The 21,243-nt window shown below is 39.6% G+C and overlaps 1 protein-coding gene across 1 annotated transcript in view; it reads left to right on the forward strand.

The window, feature by feature from the left end:
* cacna1g (calcium channel, voltage-dependent, T type, alpha 1G subunit) overlaps positions 1 to 21,243 on the forward strand; it is a gene marked incomplete at both ends in the record, with an annotated part of 337,957 nt that overhangs the window by 102,872 nt on the left and 213,842 nt on the right. Inside the window, one exon of the mRNA XM_079261395.1 lies at positions 17,786 to 17,897. Within this exon, the coding sequence (XP_079117521.1) occupies positions 17,786 to 17,897 (112 nt within the window). The remainder of the gene's footprint in view (positions 1 to 17,785; positions 17,898 to 21,243) is intronic.

Here is a 21,243-nt window from a genome sequence, read left to right on the forward strand (position 1 = left end):
AAACTCCGCACTATATTTTATTTGTAGTAGGAAAAATTAGCCAGTATTTCTCTCTGATCTGGGTTTTGTAAGCTTTTAAGCAAAACAGTTTTGACATAATGCTCATTAAAGCAGGGATAAGTAATCTTGCTCAGAGACATTTGCTCATCCTGATAATGGTCCATACATTTTGTAATCATGAACAATAAAAAATATAGTTAGACCCCTCAGATTACTGTAAATAGATAAAAACTCTGACCAATCCAAAAGTTCGGACCGAAATGGAGTTGTTCATTTCTTATATTTCGTAAGCTTCTTCTCCTGGCTCCCCTCCTCCCCCTCCAGCAGCGCATACCTGATAGCCACACCCTGCATATAAATAGTGTGTTTGGATGAAAATACAAAGTAGTGAAGAAGAAACATAGGATTTCCCAGACCCGGCTTGGTTTATTTGCCTCCTCCCGCTAAACAGCCGACAAAGAGAAAATCGTTGGTGGAAAAAACTGTGAATAAAAAAGCCTTGGATCACGCAAGGAGCAAAACCTGAGGGGGAGGAGCCAAGACAGGGTGTTGCTTTCATATCTCGCTAGCTCCCCAACATTACCCCAGCTTTAATCATTTTTCTCTGTTTATATTTTCTAAGTTGGACCCTGATGAAGACAGCATCCCTGAGACCGTAAGAATGCCGTGATCCAGTCGTGTCTCTTGTTGGTGTTTGGTGTAGGTGTCTCCACTTTAAAGACAACTTTTTTATTTGTGCAGCATAATTCCTAAAATTTGTTCCTTCCTACTCGTGCTATGCACGTAAGGTAGTGTGGCCGAGTGGTTGAAGGCGCTGGATTTAGGCTCCAGTCTCTGAGGAGGCGTGGGTTCGAATCCCACCACTGCCATCCTTGATTCCAACATGTGTAGTTGACAAAGGTATTTCCTAACTAATTTCAACTTAGTTAGGAGCTTCCTCTGATTTGCCTGTTGGAGTGTGCATGTGACAAGTAGTGTGCTTGCCTAGACTTATGTAGTGTTTTTCTAGACTAGAAAAACACTATATAAGTACATGTAGCCTTGTGAAACAGCTGACAGCCTGCAGACATGGCTTGTTAAACTGAAAATGTCAAAAGAAAACAAGTACCAAGTAAACAAATCAAATTAGGTTAACATTGTCGATAAGAATTGTTTCTCAATTGATTTATCTGGTTAAATAAAGGTTAATTAGATAAAAATTAAATGACATGAAAGAAGTGAAAAAGACCAGGGTTGAGGTTGGTCTTAAACACCATTGTTTGGCCATTGTATCCGCCTCATCTTTGACCTTTTGCAGGTCAAGTTAGGTCTCATTTTCCCTTCATGTTACAGATGGATACTTCTGTCAGTCTTTTGCTTGATTTACATTCCCATTTAAATGAGTTTTTAGAGAGCTTGTGGATGCGTACCTAGATGTAGTGAACAGAGCTGCAGCAGTGGAAGTTGGTGAATGAAATAGCTCATAGTGAAAATGTCTGCACAGACCACCAGCATCTGCAACACTGACTACTTTATGTTTCTTTTTGAGAAAGCAATTTTGCTGCTGTATATGAAACAGAAACTTCAAGTTGAACTCATTATCATTTTCAGTGGTTCCCAGCGATGGGTCCCTGACACTCCCCAAGTGGATCCCTACGGGCTTCTGCAAGGTTTTGACTGTACAGAGCATGTCTGCCTTACACTAATAAAGCCCAACATGACATATTTCATGCATAGACTATCTGAGGCTTTTTGCATCTCTAATTGTACATTTTTGTCCAAACTCCAGTAGAATACAATCTGATACTCCACTTCTGCCACCTAATAGACACCAGGAGGCAGTGACAATTTTAACACAACATATTATAATAAATGGCAAAAATCTGCTTTTAGAATTTTGTTGAAGGACTAAATTAAGACCTAATTTTTTATTTATTTATTTATTTTTTTTAAAAAGGTGACTTTTCCTACCATTTTTTCATAGGTCAGACTTTAAAAGGGTTAAATTAAGGCCATATTTATACCACAATGAGGTTAGGTGTATTTGCTTCATTTATTAGTATGTTTTATTCACACGGGACTGGTGCTTTGGAGGCCTGAAAACACACCAAGTTCTTACCACGTGGGAATCTTGAGGTGAATAAATCTTGTTTGTTTGTTTTTTTTAAATCTAAAACATGAAATCTTGATAAAAAATAATATTAAAAATAACTACTAAGAAGGCTTAACCTTGTGCATCCCATCAATTTTTGTCCATGTACTTTGTGCTTTAGTAAGGTCAGCGAGTTTTTCATGCCTGTCCTTGTAACATTATTTTTTTTCTGCACCATTTCATCAATGAAACACGACTGAGAAACACCAGATTTCAGGTGATTCATCCCTCCTAAAGATTAAAGTAAGGTCACATATGGTTACTTCAACTTCAGCTCGTCAAACCAAGCGCAGATGAGGGAGTTCAGACATTTAAACCGGGTGTGTTTGAGAAGAGATGCATCTAAAATATGCAGGATAGCAAATCTTGAGGATCAGACTTGGGCACTCCTGCTCTAGTGGAGGGGGCCATAGTAAAGGAAACATGGGAGTATGTTGTCCGTGAGGTTTAACAATATTTGACACAGACATACCTATTAATTTGCATAAAAGAAGCCTACATGAAGCTTTAGGCTGAAATTACACCTTTTATAACCCCGCGGCCATGTTAGTGTTACTATTTCACCGTAATTGATAAAACTGGCAGACTCGAAGGTTAGTTTGGAATAAGCAGGATAGAAACATGAACATGCACAGAGAGATTGAAAAGGGGGTACATGCTAAAACCATATGCAACTAATAGTCATTATTCCTCTGAAGATGGTAGGATTCTAAAGTTCTCCTGCTTGGACCGTTACAACAACACAACCAGACAACTGTGACTACTTTCCAGATGTACTGTGTTCCCTTCATGTGGGATCTGGAAAACAATGGCAAAATGTGTGAATGCACGCTCATGCATGAACACACATGCACACATTTATGTTACTGTAGATGAGTTCACATTACAAAGGGCTGCAGCCATCACCCTCAATATTTCATTGCCATTCTTCCTCTATGCTCTCTCTTCCTTTCTTTTGTTTTATCCTGGCATGTTCAGCACATTTCCCCCCAGGTATTATTTTATTTTTGTCACTTTCCATCTTGAAAATAGCAGGTAAGACAGTACAGACAGAAAAGTGAAAGGAGCTAGAGAAGAAAGGGATCAGAGGAAGGGAAAAAATGCTGTGAAGGGTTTGGAATTGGAGAGATTGAAGGGAGATGAGTGTCGCAGGTGAAGGAGCGACTTTCCCCAACAGATAAATGTCTTTTCACCAAAAGCTGTCTTTCTTCCCGTTGCCGTCACATGTATTTGGCTGCTCTCCTTGGCTTTGTTCATTCCTAGAAGTCAAGGGGAAAAAGCCATTTCATACTTGAGGAAAGAAAGGAAAGAAATGTGGTTGTCAAAAAGGGCTGAAAAAGATGCAAGGTTGATTCAAATACAAACCATGAGGAGAAGCCGGACTGAGAAAAGAGAGTATATTCAAGTGTCAGCCTTTCTATTCACTGCTGACATTTTTTTCTATCAGAATCTGGTTCTGAAGCTTCTGAGAAGATGCCCAGTTTCATAATCAATGTTCTCCATTTCCATTGGTGTCATAAAAACAACATGTGTACATTCAAATGACAAGATGACTCTTCATCTTGTTGGAAAAACTCTGGTAATGAAAAACTGGTAATGAGCTGCAAACTCTGAACAAGAAGAGCTCAGAGTGGATGGATGAGTTAACCAAGTTTATTCTTGTGCTTAAACCCAAATTATAGTTCTTCATCAGTTATCTGAGATGAGCCTGGAACTCACTGTCAAATAGCACTTAATTTATAGTAGAGACAGCAGATCAGAAAACACTTATGAGATTTTCCAATGGGCAGTTACAGAGAGTAAAATGGTTGCCAAATCACCACTCCAACAAGTGTGCCAGTTGCTGTTGGCCATGTGTCAGTAAACGGCCACCCGGATGGTCTTATCATTATGAGGCTTGATGTGCACACGTTGCCAGATTGAGTTGCATGCAAATCAAAAAAAGAGATTTTGTTTTCCAACCTCTTCATTACCACCATATTGCAGGCAACCCTGTGGTAATGTAGGGGTTGACGTGTGAAGAATAGGCAACTTTTAAGGTGTTGAATAAGGAGCTGATAACTGTAGCTCAGGCTATGGGCCGGTTTTAGCTCTGTTTAACAATAACTATAGTAATTTTAGGTAACTCAAAGTTTGGAAACTCTAAGTTCTGTGTTCCTTCTTGACTTACCTATACCTTCCCTGTTTATTAAACTCTGCCTGTCATTTCAACCTCTTATCTGCCTCATCCCTGCTGTTCACCTAACCTTCCCTTTCCTGCATATCTTGCTGACGGCTTTTAATGAGGGAATACACCAACACACTCGTTGTGACATTCGATTAGATGCAACTGCCCCTGCCTCACCTCCTGGAAAGTTTCCCAGCAGCCTCCGCTGCCAGGACAGATTGCACTTGCCGATGCCGGACTTTTCAAGTTTAAACTTTATAGTGAGTGAGTTTTAATCAAAACAATGAACCTCTGTACAACCTCTGTAAGAAAACTCTGTGCTTTGATCTGGGGTATGAAGTCAAGATTTCATCAGGTTGCATCAGGCAGATGGTTTCAGCAATGTTTTTACAGTGTAAGCGATATTCATGACATTTTGACTCCAACTCATGAATGCTCATGAATTTAAGTGTTATTTTGAGAGAAATAAAAGAAGTGTATGGATACAGACACACACGTTGTATAAGAAAAGGACATCTGGTACTTAATAGGTCTTCAAACTAAATACAATATCAGATTTTAAAAAAAAAAAGGCGGCCATTATTTATTTATCAGAAACTAAGTGTGTAATGTTTTCTGTATGACACTATTGGACTGATTTACTTGTGGGGAAATTTTGGCCCACTCTTCTTTCCAAAGCTACTTTAGTTTATGGTAAATTATTTTTTTATATATGTTTATGTACAGCTTTATTGAACTATAAATCACATCATTTCAACGAGGTAGAGGTCTGGACTTTGACTGGACTGCTGCAACACTTCGATTCTTTACTTTTTCAGTCATTTTCTTTTGGATTTGCTGTTTAGGAACACAGTCTTGTCAAGCCAGACGGCCTCACATTTGACATTAGTTTAGTTTGGCATACAAAAGGAGATCATAGTCCATTCAGTGACTGCAAGGTGTCTAGGTCTTGTAGCTGCAAAATAAACCCCAACCATCAACCCTTCCCCAACTTGATAGTTGGTGTGAGGTATTTATGCCAATATGCTGCATGTTGGATTTCCCAACCATGCAGCTATGACCAAGCAGCTCCACTTTGGTCTCATCACTTTTCCAGAAGTCTTCTGGTTTGTTCAGATGCAACTTTGTAAAACCAAGCTGTGTGGGGATTTTCATGTTTAGTCATTTAATTTATTGGAAAGAGAGTTTGTCCTACAACTTTGCCATTGTTTTGTCTTTCTGTCAATGTACTATCACAAAGTTTAACATGCTAACTGTGGCCTGTAGAGTCTTAGATGATGTAACTCCTCGGCTCTGAACTTTGGGTGAACTTGCTGGAATGATAATTGCTGGGATTTCCAGCTGTTTTTTTTTAATGCTTTCAATCTTTCTAACTTTAGAATAATGGACATAAAAGTATTTTAAAATAATTAACTCCTAGATTGCTGAACATGAACAAGTTCCTGCTGATCACTGCTGATGTCTTTCCTTCAACATACATACATGTCTAATGGCTCCACACTAGCAAACTACCCTACTGTCTGCTTTTTTTTTTTCTGATCTTTTATACTTAATAGATTATCTCTTAACAAATAAAACCTTTGAAATTCTACAATTTACAATCAAATAATCAAACTATGAATGTCTTGTGTTATGAAATGAGTAGTATATTTCTCATGCACCATCTTCCACATGTCTTAGAAAATGAACTTTTCAAAATATTGAACTTCTTCCTAAAAATATCATAGTGACAGATAAGCAAAAGCAAATCCTTCCATTTCTAGCCACAACGTTACAAGACCATCAGGACTGAGCAAATGAGCGTGTGAGGAAAGAGATGCAACAATCTAAAAGGGAAAAAAGAGTTGATATATCAGCTAATGTTAACCATGATACATGAACACAACATCTCATAGTGTACCTTTAGCATCACACACTCCTCTGTGAGAGATCCAGATTTAGAGCAACATGTTTATTGAGCCAGGGCTGTGCGGTACATGTGGCAGAGCAGAAACCGAAGCAGAACTGCGTCCTCTGAGAGTTATAGTAAACACAGCGAATAATAACTATTCTGAGAGGCTTCTGTATATTGATTGCCCTCAGATTGTGCGAACCCCGTCTCCTCCTGCTGAGGATTAATTTCCCTCGTCTCATGAAAGAAATAACAGCTGAAGAAATCATCATGACACGAGCTAAAACTTTCTTTCCTAACATCAAACTTTCCTGTTACCTTATTTATCCTCTCACTGCATATATCCACAAACTGGTTCTGTTCTTTGTTGTTTATGCCCTGGCGTCATATCATTAGTAGACAAATTCAGGATGAACGATGCAGGGAGGTAGGGCATAATAAAAAAAACAGGTTTGCATATCGTTTTCGCTTCATTAACCAAGAAGAAAGGGACTTTAAATGTGTGCATGTTTGCGTGTCAGAGGGAGGAAAAGCCGAGGACCCAAGAGAGAATAAGACAGAGTGTGTTTTGAGGTGCTGATGAGTTTGATTGTGTTGCCCAAGCCTTTTTTCATATGTGTGCGTTTGTGGTGTCGTCGGAGGCTTCTTGCTTTCAGACTTTGACAGAGCATATCCCCGTGTATCTTCCTTCTAATTGAATCCATCCCTCGGGGCGTCAACGCTTGTTTATATGCTGACACCATGAAGGTGTGTGTGTATGCGTGTTAACAGGGAAGGCAGAACACTTGCAAACACCCTGTCCTTTTGTTTAATTATAGCCTACCAGCTGGAGAGGCAGAGGAAGGGAAGGAAGGCAGGAGATGAAGACTTATTGATTAAATTAGTCAGATAATTCATATTTAATGTTTTGCTTTGTCTCCATTTCTTCAACTTAGCATGGCTCATTTCTAATCCACTTCGTTCTTATTGTACTGCTCCCAATAATCAATTTTTTTTTTTTTTTAGAAATCTCATCATGATCCTAAGAGCACTAATAAAACCTGAACTTTAGACTTGTGTGCTCAAAGATCAAGCTGTATAAATCAGTGTCCTTCGGACAAGGTGCGTAGCCTTGACGGTTGTATGCTAATAAGAAATGAAAATATTCAATATTCCTTTGTAGATGTGAGGTACTTGTAAAGTACCCATTTAAGATGAGTTAATAGTTCATTTGTTCAGCTCAATGGTCACGTTTAACATTGTTTCATGATTTGGTTCTTTTGTGTGATTCTGCTGATTAAGAGGTAAGCATTAGCATGAGTCGTTAGCATTAGCAAAAAAAACTGGTGGGACGCGTGGAAGAGCAAATTTTCTTTCTTTTTTTTTTTTTTTTTTTTTTTGCCAAAGTCTCATACTTAAATTGTAATTTTTTTTAAATGAAATTTTTACTTTAGTGCCATTTTAGTTAACTAATTAAAAAACCACTGTAGTTGAGTAAATCTGCAGCAGATTTAAGAAACATAACACCTCTTATCTTTCTTAAATATGGTGCTAAAAGAGAAAGTTTTAGCTCTTTATGTGTGACTTATTCAAGTTTGAAGTCTTACAAAAACATTTGGCACATGACCCTAGCATTCCTTTAGCAATGATATCCAGCATACAAAATCTGTTGTCACTTGTTTGAGTCACACTGACAAAGTTGTCCATCCGCTTTCTTCTGCTTATCTGGGGTTGGGTCCAAGGGGCAGCAGCCTAAGCAGGTAAACCCAGACCTCCCTTTCCCCAGCCGCTTTCACCAGCTCACTAGTGGGAATCTTGAGGCATCTCCATGCCAGCTGAAATATATAATCCCTCCAGCATGTCCTAAGTCTTCCCCGGGGTCTCCTCCCAAAGTGATGTGCCCAGAACACCTCACCAGGGAGGTGTCCAGGATGCATCCTGACCAGATGCCCAACCCACCTCAACTGTCCCCTTTTGATGTGGAGGAACAGCGGCTCTACTCTGAGCTCCTCTTGGATGACTGAGCTTCTCACCCCATCTCTAGGGGAAAGCCCGGCCACCCTGTGGAGGAAATTCATTTCAGCCAGCATCCGTAGATGACAATTCACCCCAACTGACTTGGTGTCTTATTTTACTTTATGTCTAATCTACTGTCTAATTGTTTAAAATATTGATTCACTTCATATTTGGGCCTCATTCCTCTTCTTTTGGCTATTGCCTTGTTTTAAAAAATAAACAAATGTTGATGAAAACTGTGACAACTTTTTCAAAATATTTGATAAAATCAAGATTGGTGTAGGCTTACAGTAGCCAGTGGTGGTTGCCCAGTTGTTCAGGTGAAATGGATTATTTAACTATATTGTCCATTCATCCATCCATCCAATTTCTTAACCACTTAGTCCAATTCAGTTGGAGCCTATCCCAACATTCATTGGGCGAGAGGTAGGTACATCCTGGACAGGTTCAACAGTCCATTACAGACACAGAGACAAACAACCATTCATGCTCACACTCTCTAGAATTTAGAGAAAGCAATTAACCTAACATCCATGTCTTTGGATGTTGGCAGTACCAGGAGAGAACCCACGCATACACAGGGAAAACATGCAGACTCCACACAGAAAGGCCAACCAGTTGAATCTCCTTCTACCAGAGGCTTGAACCGGTGATTATATCCGGTGATTATATTTTGTAAATCGGACATAATATTCCTCAATGAGAAATGTAGTTGCGTAATGGTGCATGACTGGATACCAAAATTACCTGTTTATCACTGCAGCCATTTGTTTGTTTTAAGAACAATTAACATAATTGTTGTAGCGCTTAAATAAGGTAAGTTTTCGATTAACAACAAAATGTTTACGAGGAAAATCGAAAAGTAAAAATATCTAAATTATCTTTACACATTATCTATCTATCTATCTATCTATCTATCTATCTATCTATCTATCTATCTATCTATCTATCTATCTGTAATAATTTAGCTCTGAGTTAAAAATTAGTCACATTTCAATTACAGTAGTTAGTTTGTTCCTTTCCTACCAATCCGCTCATTACTCAGCAAATTTCTTAAGCTGTCAGTTTCTCAGTTTGGACAACTCCCTACAACTTAACTTGTCTGAGGTTATTGATTGTACCTGTAGCATTTATTGAGCGTTTCACTAACCACTAATGATATTCAGCATCAGTATTTACAGTATGAAGACAGCAGCTGTTCTGGCCGGTTGTACCGTGGTGCACAATACAAAGTGATTAACCACCCTCCCAGCAGTTTTAGTATGATTATTGAGGGTTTCTGCCATTCAGTTTCTCTTTCTGTCTTTACTTACATGACTTATACTCTGAAGTTTTAGACAGCATTATTATTTTTAAAAACAAAAGACTGTGGGTGTAAACAAACATGTCTGGAACATTATGCTCTTCTTCCTTACTGCAGACACGTCATAGACAAATTATTCCACCTTCTGTTCCTTCAGCTACATTCATGTTAAATTGAAATCACATTTTCATGTGGATGATAGGTTTCTTCTTTCTTATCTCCATCTTTCCTAATGTTGCAAGTGAATCAGCTTTCAAAGCCTCAGAAATAATTGGCCTGCCTACATTACAGTATAATTTGACACTCTGTGGCAGCTCTCACTGATGAGATCATCTCCTCCACTACCAAAAGCATTGCTCTATGGGATGCTTGAGGACAAGAGGACAGGATCAGGTTAAGCCTCCATATAAATTATCATCATGGACTGACTTATATACTTCCATTTAGTAAAAACAGAGTATTTAGAGTAAATTATGGTGTGTTGTTTACTTAGGGTCATAGTTTTGATGATGTATTGATCTCTTTGTTTTTCCTGCAAATTTTCACACTCAACTGGTGGGTGTAAGCACATTTTCCTAATTAAGGTAAACTTTTTTAGCTATTATGGCATTGACAGCAGTGGGCTATACTTGTGTAATTAAAAAGAGCCTGTGCATGCCTTGCTACCTTTATCTTATATTATTACTTTGCGACACTGAGTAAGGTGCATTTAGTGTAAGGCATGGGTTTCTGGTTGCTTTGCAATAATTCCATCTAGTGTTTGTCTTTATAAAGCATCTTATGTAGAAGAAGACTCGACTAGATGTAGTTTTATTGCATCTTTTAATGATATAGTCTGTTTTTTCCAGTGGCTTTTGTTTGTATTATGTCACACTGGAGGAGATTAAACCGTGTTGAAATTAAGTTTCACTGAACAGCCGAAACTGTAGAGTTCTGCTTTGGTAAAGACATGACATCAGTATCTTATGCAGGCAACACAAGCAGCCCATTATTTTTAATTAGCCCCACCTCCTCCCGTCCCATCACTGCAAACATTTACCAGAGCGACCACTTTGTGTCAACAGCAGTCTCCTGCTCTCTGAAACTTTTACTGCCAGCTTTCTTAAACTGGAGGCCCATGTGACTTTTTGTTTCCTGTTTAATGATCCTTCTCTGCGTTCTGACTGATCTTTTTTAATTGAGTCCCTTTGGACTCACAGAACTTTCTGTGCATCCTCCAGTGTGACATAATCAAGCTTTGCCCTCCAGATGCTGCCATCATTATCCAGCTGGTATTACCGAGGTACCCCCCAGGTTACAGACTCAGATATCTCTCCAGCTTACACGTAATATTCCAGACGCTTTCGAAATGAGGTGTAGGAACTCCCTTAAAGCACAGTGCCTTGTGGAAATATTCCTTCCCCCTTGGTATCTCTCCTATTTTAATGCCTTATGACCTGGAATTTAAATGAAGCTTTTAATGGTAGCCTTAGTTCAGGAAAACAGGATGCCAACCACTTTGACAGCTAAACAAAACAAACAAAAAAAGAAAAATAATATGACTAATACCTAGACGTACTGAAGGCTAGCATGTACTAAAACGTGTGCAAACTCACTGCAGACGCAAACACAGTAGACACTGAATTACTAACAGTGTGCATTCTGGGTTGCGTCTTTAACAGGTGCAAAACAGTGCATTTATATCCATTTATACATCTATGTGAATGAATATGCATTATAGGGCTCACAAACAAACTTGCGTTTGTTGGGAGAAGGAAATGTAAATATATTAATTTAGCAATGTGATCTATGAAACCTGAGAGCAATTTTGCTCATATAAAGTTTGCCGATTTTTTATACGTTGCAAAAGGACAGGCAAACAGTCTGTGTGTGTAATTGTGCACGTGACTGTGGTTATTGTCACAAGTAGGAGACATCAAATCAAAGCAAGGAGACGTAGAGAACACATTTTTCACCACTGTGTGAATATTTTTGGGATGAACGAGGAAATATTAATCAAAACGTTAATCTCAGACAGCTGTTGTAGCTTGGAGAGGAATCAGCCATACCTGCAAATGACTGATAATACGTGTCACAGCTGGGATCCCCTAGATGTGCAGTCAAAGCCCTGAATGTGTATCTGGAAGGTAACGGTTTCCAAGCAGCGGTCATTTCCTTTTTTTCTTCTTTAGTTGCTGGATTTCTTAGTGATATTTCTTTTGTTCACCTTCTCTTTATACCATCTTTTCACTTCATTTTGTGTGGCAGTCAGATTTCTTTACAGTCATCACTTCCATGCAGAACCATCATTTTAAAAGCAAGTCTCAAACATGTTTCCTGCTGCACATTTACACAATCACTCTTCATAAATCAAACCTTCATAAATCAAACTCTTTGCAAACCGTGATTCAGCCCCATATGCAAAATTCTAGATTGAACATGCAAATTACTACACACAAATTGGGATCTTAATAGTGCTGACCCCACTGTGCCCACAGCATGGTGTTCCACCACCATGCTTCAGAGTAAGGGTTGGTGTTCTCTAGGTAATGGCAGATGTTAGCCCCAAACTGTACATTTCTTTAATACCCACTGAGTTCAATTATGAAAGTGCAACTTTTTACACGCATGAAGATTCTTTTTGATGTTTTTGGAAAGCATCAGATATGCTCTCATATTTTCATTGAACAACTTTCTTACTTTTCTGTGCAGACACTCATATTTCTTCTGTAGATCTTTGTTTTTTTTTTTTACTGCCTGTCTGATAAGTGCTCTCCTTTAATCGTTGCATCATGACAATCTCCTGTTTCTTGGAAAATCTGTAAGGCTGTTATATTCTTTACATACATTTTTAATATTTTCACTTTTTATCCAGAACATTAGGACTTGTCTGAAGAACTCCGTGATCTTCATTATAATTCATAATCATAAGTATATATATATATATATATATATATATATATATATATATATATATATATATATATATATATATATATATATATATATACAGTCTGATCCAACTTTGATGTAATGTCCTTTAAACAAGTCAAAATGAGGCTCAGTAGTGTGCGTAGCCTCCGTGTGCCTGTATAACCTCACTACAATGCCTGGGCATGTTTCTGATTAGGCGGGGGATGTTCTCCTGAGGATCTCCTCCCAGACTTGGACTAAAGCATCCACCATCTCCTGGACAGTCTGTGGTGCAACTTGGTGTTGGTGGACGGAGCGAGACATGATGTCCCAGATGTGCCCAATTGGATTCAGGTCTGGAGAACGGGCGGGCCCGTCCATAACATCAATGCCTTTATGTTGCAGGAACTGCTGACACACTCCAGCCCCATGAGGTTTAGCATTGTCTTGCATTAGGAGGAACCCAGGGCCAACCGCACCAGCATATGGTCCCACAAGGGGTCTGAGGATCTCATCTCGGTACCTAATGGCAGTCAGGTTAACTCTGGCGAGCACATGGAGGGCTGTGTGGACCTCCAAGAAATTCCAACCCACACCATTACAGACCCACTGCCAAACTGGTCTTCCTGGAGGATGTTGCAGGCAGCAGAACGTTCTCCACGGCGTCTCCAGACTCTGTCACGTCTGTCACATGTGCTCAGTGTGAACCTGCTTCCATCTGTGAAGAGAACAGGGCGCCAGTGACGAATTTGCCAATCTTGGTGTTCTCTGGCAAATGCCAAACATCCTGCACGGTGTTGGGCTGTAAACACAACCCCCACCTGTGGACGTCGGGCCCTCATACCACCCTCGTGGAGTCTGTTTCTGACTGTTGGAGCAGTCACATGCACATTTGTGGCCCGCTGGAGCTCATTTTGCAGGGCTCTGGCAGTGCTCCTCCTGTTCCTCCTTGCACAAAGAAGGAGGTAGCGGTCCTGCTGCTGGGTTGTTGCCCTCCCACGGCCTCCTCCACGTCTCCTGATGTACTGGCCTGTCTCCTGGTAGCGCCTCCATGCTCTGGACACAGCAAGCCTTCTTGCCACAGCTCGCATTGATGTACCATCCTGGATGAGCTGCACTACCTAAACCCCTTGTGTGGGTTGTAGACTCCATCTCATGCTACCACTAGAGTGAAAGGACCACCAGCATTCAAAAGTGACCAAAACATCAGCCAGAAAGTATTGGAACTGAGAAGTGGTCTGTGGTCACCACCTGTAGAACCACTCCTTCATTGGATGTGTCTTGCCAATTGCCTATAATTTTGACCTGTTGTCTATTCCATTTGCACAACAGCATGTGGAATTGATTGTCAACCAGTGTTGCTTCCTAAGTGGACAGTTCAATTTCACAGAAGTGCGGTTGACTTGGAGTTACATTGTGTTGTTTAAGTGTTCCCTTTATTTATTGAGCAGTATATATACACATGATTAAATCAAGTAGAACAAAATGAAAAATACTTTGTTAATCTATAAGGGAAATTAAGTTATTGTATTTTTTTGTTGATGATGATGATAGTCCCTTGTCCTGGAGTTTGATGGCTACGAGCAGGAGTGATTTGCAGTAACTGTCTGTCTTGCAACAGACTTGACGATGGCTCACAATGAACACATTGTTTTTTCACTGTGTTGTGTTGAAGATGTGAGGAATCATCAGTTATCTTTAGCAGGTTGTGTAATAATATGTATACATAATAGTCAAATCAGAAAACAGTAAAATAGCAAAGGCTTTGGGTACTTTTGCAAGGTATTTCATCACGGTCATCAATATTTCTGCTGTGTACAGTTACTGTAACCCCTCTTATGACCATGCTTTACTAATGTTTGCAATGCCTGGCGATGCATTACTAACACGCGATGCATAACATACACAAGATACCTTACTACTAGCCATGGATAACATATGTGATGGAACAGGAGGTTACTGGTGCATCGGCAACGTGCCCTGTGTCCTCATGCTGCTGTCGTTTCAACATAAGTTTCATTTGACCAAAATAATGTGCAAAACTAACCCACTGGCACAAGCTGTCTTTCTTCTTCATCATATTGATAATCCATGGCCACGGGATAACATCTTATGGCCAAACATTTGTAACTGATAGTCACAAGAGGATTTTCTTTTAATCTATCAATGTCACCAGGGGGCTTCGAAATATCACACTATTGTTCAGAATAGTGACAGAACTGCTTCTACATATATTACGGTCTGCTACATGTTCAGATGAGAAGTGAAGCGAAACTGGATTTGTATGTAAACAGCAAAAGACAGTGACTGCTCAGCAGGGAGCTCTACGGGCTAATCCTTTTTCATTCCAACCATCTGTTCATGTCTCACTACTAACTGCAAACAACCACAAAGCGGAGAGAGGTAACAGTGTTAATTTGGTACCATTTATTGTATCTGTAGCCATAAAGGTCAGCTCTGTCAGGATGGTTTACAGTGGGTCAGTGGTTCGAATTGATGTCAAAGCTATATCTCAGAGCTTCAAGCAGATTTGTTCCGTCACTGTAAATGAATCTACTCGGAGCTTTGTGCCAGTAGCTTGTAAAATGAGTACACATAGTACTTTATTACTTACACCTCACTAATTCTGGGCAGATTGAACTTTTGCTTTCAAAGCTGAATCAGTTCATAATGTGATTTTACAAACTGATGCAAATGAATATTTTAAGAGGCTTGAAATATTGATTTGAGATTCTGCTTCATGCCGACATGATTCCATCACTTTGTTTTTGCAGATTTGCAAGCAATAATTCATGCTGTGAATCTGCTTTCCTCTCCTCTCTCTCTCTCTGTAACACACACACACACACACACCACACACACACACACACACACACACACACACACACACACACACACACACACACACACACACACACACACATATATAAAAACATGTACACTAACCCAAAACTGAAAAACGTGTGACAGAAGAGGTAATTACTTTTCTAAAGTAGGGCAAAGTTAAGGTACCAGAAAGCAGAACCACCATGTCTTCTGGTCTAAAGTTGTGTATTTAATTCATACCAACAACAATCCCTCCTGATTTAAAATGCAAATTGGTTTTATTTGAGCCTTATTCTTCAAGATATCAAGTTCATTTTGTGTTGACTCTTGTCTTGCAAGCCTTCCATGCTTTTATTCTATTCTTTTTAAGCACTGTGAGTTTCCAGGGTGTACCCTGCCTCTCGCCTGCTGATGGCTGGGATAGATTCCAGTTCCCCCGCGATATTGAATCAGACTAAGCAGTAGGAAATGGATGAATGACTCGACTCTTGTTCTGAGAAAAAATGACCAATCCAGTGTCTTCATACCAAAACAAAAACTAGCACCTCTGAAATATTTGTCTCTGTTGTATTTTTGCTGTGTGCACCTCATCATTGTCAACATTCTGCTTGGTTTTTGTATTTTAGTCGTTCCGATTTATAGAATCGTATCTTTCACCCCTTTTGTTGTGGAACAGGACAATGAGTTCAGTAATGCAAACATGAAAACAGGTTGTGGTTTATGAAATGTCAAATTATGATGGGATACTGTTGGATGATAAACTGAGGTTTGTACTGAGACTTAACAATAAACGAAAAACTATGGGCTCAAAAGTACGCAAACGACACTGTTGACACTTGTGTTGGACAGAAGGGGTATTGCTCAGAAATGACCTTAACAAGGTATCGATGGATGGATTACAAAAAAGAAAATATGACCACTCTATATGCATTGAACTGAAATTGATTGACATAATTACCAACATAATATACAAAAGTTTATTACAGAAAGTTTTCAAACATTATCCCTTTAAGGTCCAGGTAGGAATTTGATGAATTTCTGTTTTCAAAAATTGTGGACATAAACCTGCCTGAGCTATCTCTACCAATTGGTTTGGGTATGTAAAACACAAACTGTTTGTTATAACACTATAACACATCTTCTTTTAAACATCTCAATCATTTGCTAACAAACATTTATTCTGTTTATTCTTGTCTAAAACAAATGGAAAAACACAGAAAGATTTTTCTCTGGTCTGTTTGTTACTGTGAACATTAAAGGGCTAAATTAAATTATGCATTTTATTTAAAAGTATGAAACCAAATAGACAAGAATCACATCAAAAAGTTCCTCTGAAGCTCCCAGCATATATATATATATATATATATATATATATATATATATATATATATATATATATATATATATATATATATATGTGACTGAATTCCTTCTCAAAATATGTCATAAATAAGCTTGTTTACAGGTGTTTCTACAAAGTTCTCTGTGAGCTTTTGCTTTCAATAGTAAATCCCATCATATCATCATCATTTGAATAAAACTTTACACATTATTGCCTACCTTTGTGCCTATTTTCAGAGTGGCAGTGGAAAGCTAAAACCTAATGCAATATAGAGTGGCAACGATATTAGGTGAATTGGACCAGCACCAAAAAGGAAAATATCATTTTTCAAATAACTATGGCTGTTTGGCCTCCTCATAGCTTTTTTTGATGGCAGACGTAGGACCATGCTGACCCGACTTCATTGTGGGTCAGCAAGACGAATGACCAAGTGGCAGCTAATGCCATAAAAAAAACGGACAGGTCGTTCATCCTCCAGCCTGTGTGCTCACATTCACACTCACAATCTTTCACATGAGGAGGGCTGCTTTCTATTTAGTTCACACACTGTGCACGCAGACACTCGGAAGGATGACAAACCGTCTATTCGGTCTAAACTTTGTTAACCAGGCCAGGTTGCTGATTGCTGCTGATTCAGGCTGCAGAAAGCATTTAGGATCCATGAAGGTGGAAAGAGGTGGGCTGGCTGTGTGTGCAGACCCCAACATGCGTGCAGCTCCAGAATCAGATGTGTTTAGTCGTACTATTGATTGGTGTCACATTTCTCAGGCTGGCACTTAGCTTAACCACATTAGGAATGTCCACACAAACCTTCTAGTTAATAAAAAATTATCAGCTTTCCAGATGTCTCCCCATTCTTTCCCTATATTTCTGTTCCTCCTGGCTTGTCTTTGCCTCACAAAATCTCCTCAAAGTACCAATCCAGATCTCTTGGCACCAATCTGAGCAGTTAGCAACAGATCTTCGGTTAACAGCATGAAATGGGAGCAATGACAACCACAGGTGCCACCCCCCCCCCCCCCCCCCCCTACTTTCCTGGATTCCTTCATGGCTCATTTTGCTCTGAAATAGTTTTTTGATGGTAAATTGGACTGAAAGAAGTAAACATGCATCATTTTGTCAGATGAGTTTGGGATAATGAGGTCACTGGAGAAAAATGCACATTTTGCTGTCAGCTGGTTGTCACTGCTTGCTATTATCGTTTCTCTGAGTTGCATTCCTTAACTCTTTTCCTGCACGTGGTTCGAACGAGCATCCATGCTGGTGATCCTGCTTAACTGCGTGACGCTGGGAATGTTCCATCCCTGTGAAGACATCAACTGTGACTCAGAGCGGTGCAAGATTCTACAGGTAAGCCCTTAAGACTTTATTCTTCTTGAAGGGAAGTTCTTGTCTACAGACCAAGACTCTGGACTCCTATTAATGAGTAGGTATTACAGCACAACATAACAAAACCATTCCATGGCATCCTCAATGGATGATTCTGTTTAGAACAGCTATGACTGCTAGCATTAAGCTTTTTTCAGAAATGAGCTTTTCTTGACTGCAATGCCATCAGTGACTGCGTTTTATTTACCCAGTATTTCATATTGCAATAAAAAAGTGATGATGGAACCTCTGATGAAGTTTTGATTTGTCAACATACAAGTACATCACAAAAGTGTAGGTTAATGGAAATACTTTGTGTTTACACATTACTGGATACGACGTTGAGAGGCATTGTGTTCATTGGCTAAAGATTTTAAGATTCTTTTATTTGTTTATAAATGCCTTAATGGTCTTGGGCCTTCTTATTTATCCGACCTTCTTTTTAATTATGAGCCTTCGCGGACCCTGAGGTCCCCTGGTACTGGCCTTTTAGTGGTTCCTAAAGTCAGAACTAAGACATACAGTGAGACCTCTTTCCATTGTTATGGTCCTCGACTGTGGAACAGCCTGCCAGAGAGCCTCAGGGCCGCGGAGACTGTTGATATTTTTATGAAGAGGCTTAAGGCACACCTTTTAGCTTAGCATTTAACTGAATTTTATTTTACTTTATTTACTTATCTTAATTTTCTTCATTTATTAATTTATTTATTTTTAAATTGTTTTATTAGATTTCTTATTTTTAATGCATTATTGTGAAGTCCTTCTATGTATATATGTATATTTTCTTTTGTTGTTGCTCTTATTTCTTACTGCTTCTTAAGATTATTCATCTTCTGGTTTTAACTCCAGTGTTTTCCTTATGGGGATCCATCACGCTGGGGGCCTGCCTGTTTGGTCTGGGGGCTGTTGTCATGACGACTGCTGCTGTTTGGGTGGCACGGGGTCCAGCACTGCAGCTTCATGGCTGCGGGTGGCCCCTTTGCTACCTAGGAGTTGTGCGGTTGCTGTGGCGGTGGCCCTATGAGCATGCGGGGGACTGGCTCCTGGTGTGGATGGATCCCGAGGTATTGTTTCCTCACATCAGCACCAAGTCAGAATTTGTATCACTTACTTAATGTTTTTAGTTATTAACCAGAATTCAGTTAAAGAGACAGTATTCAGGGAATTGTGTTTTTCTGGGAATGTGTGTGGGTGGGTGTGGGGGGGGGGGGGTTCTTTGCTCTATGTCTTTGTGTGTGTGTGTGAGTGTGTGGAAAGAGCTTGTGTCTATTATTTTTAAATGCCTTTTTATCTACTGTTTGTTTTAATCCTTATGACTTGATTTTATCCTGTAAAGCACTTTGATAGTTTTGTTTTTCAGTGATCCCAAATAAATCACAAATAAATACCCAGTACCCAAGTAGAGAAACCCATGGTGGTATGGGTTGAGTCATGGATTTCCCTCCCCAGTCTGGACATCAACTTTATTGCGCCAGAGTAGGATCATCTTGACAGAAAATGGAAAAAAAAATACAGCCAAAATCCAAAGAAGAGCTTTATAAAGTTCTTCGCAAAATTTCATGAAAACTTCTTCAGGAGATTACAAGAAGCCTCATACGATGTTTACACTCTGCTGGAAAATCAACTTGGATTACTCAAGTCTTGACTTTCAGTTTTTGCTTTGTTAACTGTATTTCCATCTATGTTTCAGTAAATTCCTACATCTTTAGTAATATATAAACAAATAAGGGGTGGCCAAAGAGTTTTTTCACAACATTTTAATTTCAGCTTTCCCACCTCAGACCTCTCGGTCGACGATTCTGACTTCTGACTGAAACTCTTTATTTCTAACATAGTGGTGCAAATTACCTCTTTTCAGCCCTGACCTGACATTTTCCATACTGCTGCTCATTTACAGCTTTTTATAAGACCCTAGCTGCCAGGCAAATGCCCTCATCTTTTGAGCCTCACATCTCTACTTTACAATATAGGCTTTTTGTATTGTACAAATTGAGGTTATTCACTTGGCGTGCATTACAATTCAGGCTTGATTGCATTATGCTAGCGCCGTGTACAGTAAGAGAAAACACTGCGCAGCAATTTTCTCTGCTTGAATAGTAACCTCTATGAGCAGCAAAGTGACTCAGACTGAAAGAACAGCCTCTTTAAAGAGCACAAACAACTCCCGAGGTGGCTGGAGTTCACCACACCTCGCTCTGGGAACTGTGGTCTCGCTATTGATTGAAAACTAATTTACTGGTGCAAGAAACAACATGATGGCATTCTCCACCCGCATTCGTTTATCTTGCTTGATCTTTATTTAATAAGACAAGTACGTCTGACTGTCAGGCCTTCCACCAGGATAAACAGGAAGGAGACAAACACACACGCCTCAACTCTCAAATGGAGAACAACAGCAGACGAGCGTCACAATACTCCTGTTTGCATTGCAGATCACGAACCTGCACGAGAGCAGGAACTCAGAAACACCACATTCGATTCTGAGCATGTCAGTGCACAAACCCACTTTCCAGCATATCTCGCCTTCGCAGCTTTCCATTTGCCATATCTGAGAAGGAGAGCGAACAACAAATGCGTGGGGATCCTGCCATTAATTTAAGGGAGCTCCTTTAACCCAGCAAACACTCATGGAAAAGCTGTTTCTGTAAAACACACGGGACAGAAAGCACATTTTCTGTGTCGGCTGCAGGAATCAAGCAGCGAGGCGCAGTAGAAGAGATCTGTGCTATCTGACACTGTTCATCTTGTGCAGAGAGGAGATAACGTGCTGCAAAGTGCCTCCAAATAGATTGTAGTTAAGTCGTCCTATTTTCTCGTCCAGTGACTCAGTGGAATCGGCGGTTTCTCTCCAAAATGAGACATCTATCATTTGGAAACTTGGGGCTTTATTCCCTTTAGGCTTTCTGAGATTAGAATAAGTTTGGTGGATAAAACATTGACACATCTGAAACATGTCGGTGTTTAAACCTTATAGGATTCATCCTCAGCTTTCCATCAAATGTTAACTTTTCCCCTCAAAAAGAGCGAAGGAAGAACGAGGTGAAGAGAAGGTAAAACGGAGGAAAGCAAAGAAACGAAGAAGACGAGGAAAGAAAGGGAAGAAATGGAGGGGAAAATGGAAAGAAACAACAAGGAAGGGGAGCAAAAGTTGAAAAAAGTGCAGGAAAAGGGGAAATGAAGAGGAGAATTAGAAGAGAAATAAGGAGGAGAAAAGATGGAAGCAGGATGGAGCAAAAGAGGAGAAGCGACAAGATTAGAAAAGAGGAAAAAAGAGTGGGACGAACATAGAAATATGAAAATGAAAAATAGAAGGTGTGGAAAGGAGAAA

This window comes from Telmatherina bonti, assembly GCF_933228915.1.
Source record: "Telmatherina bonti genome assembly, chromosome: 21".
Taxonomy (NCBI): domain Eukaryota; kingdom Metazoa; phylum Chordata; class Actinopteri; order Atheriniformes; family Telmatherinidae; genus Telmatherina; species Telmatherina bonti.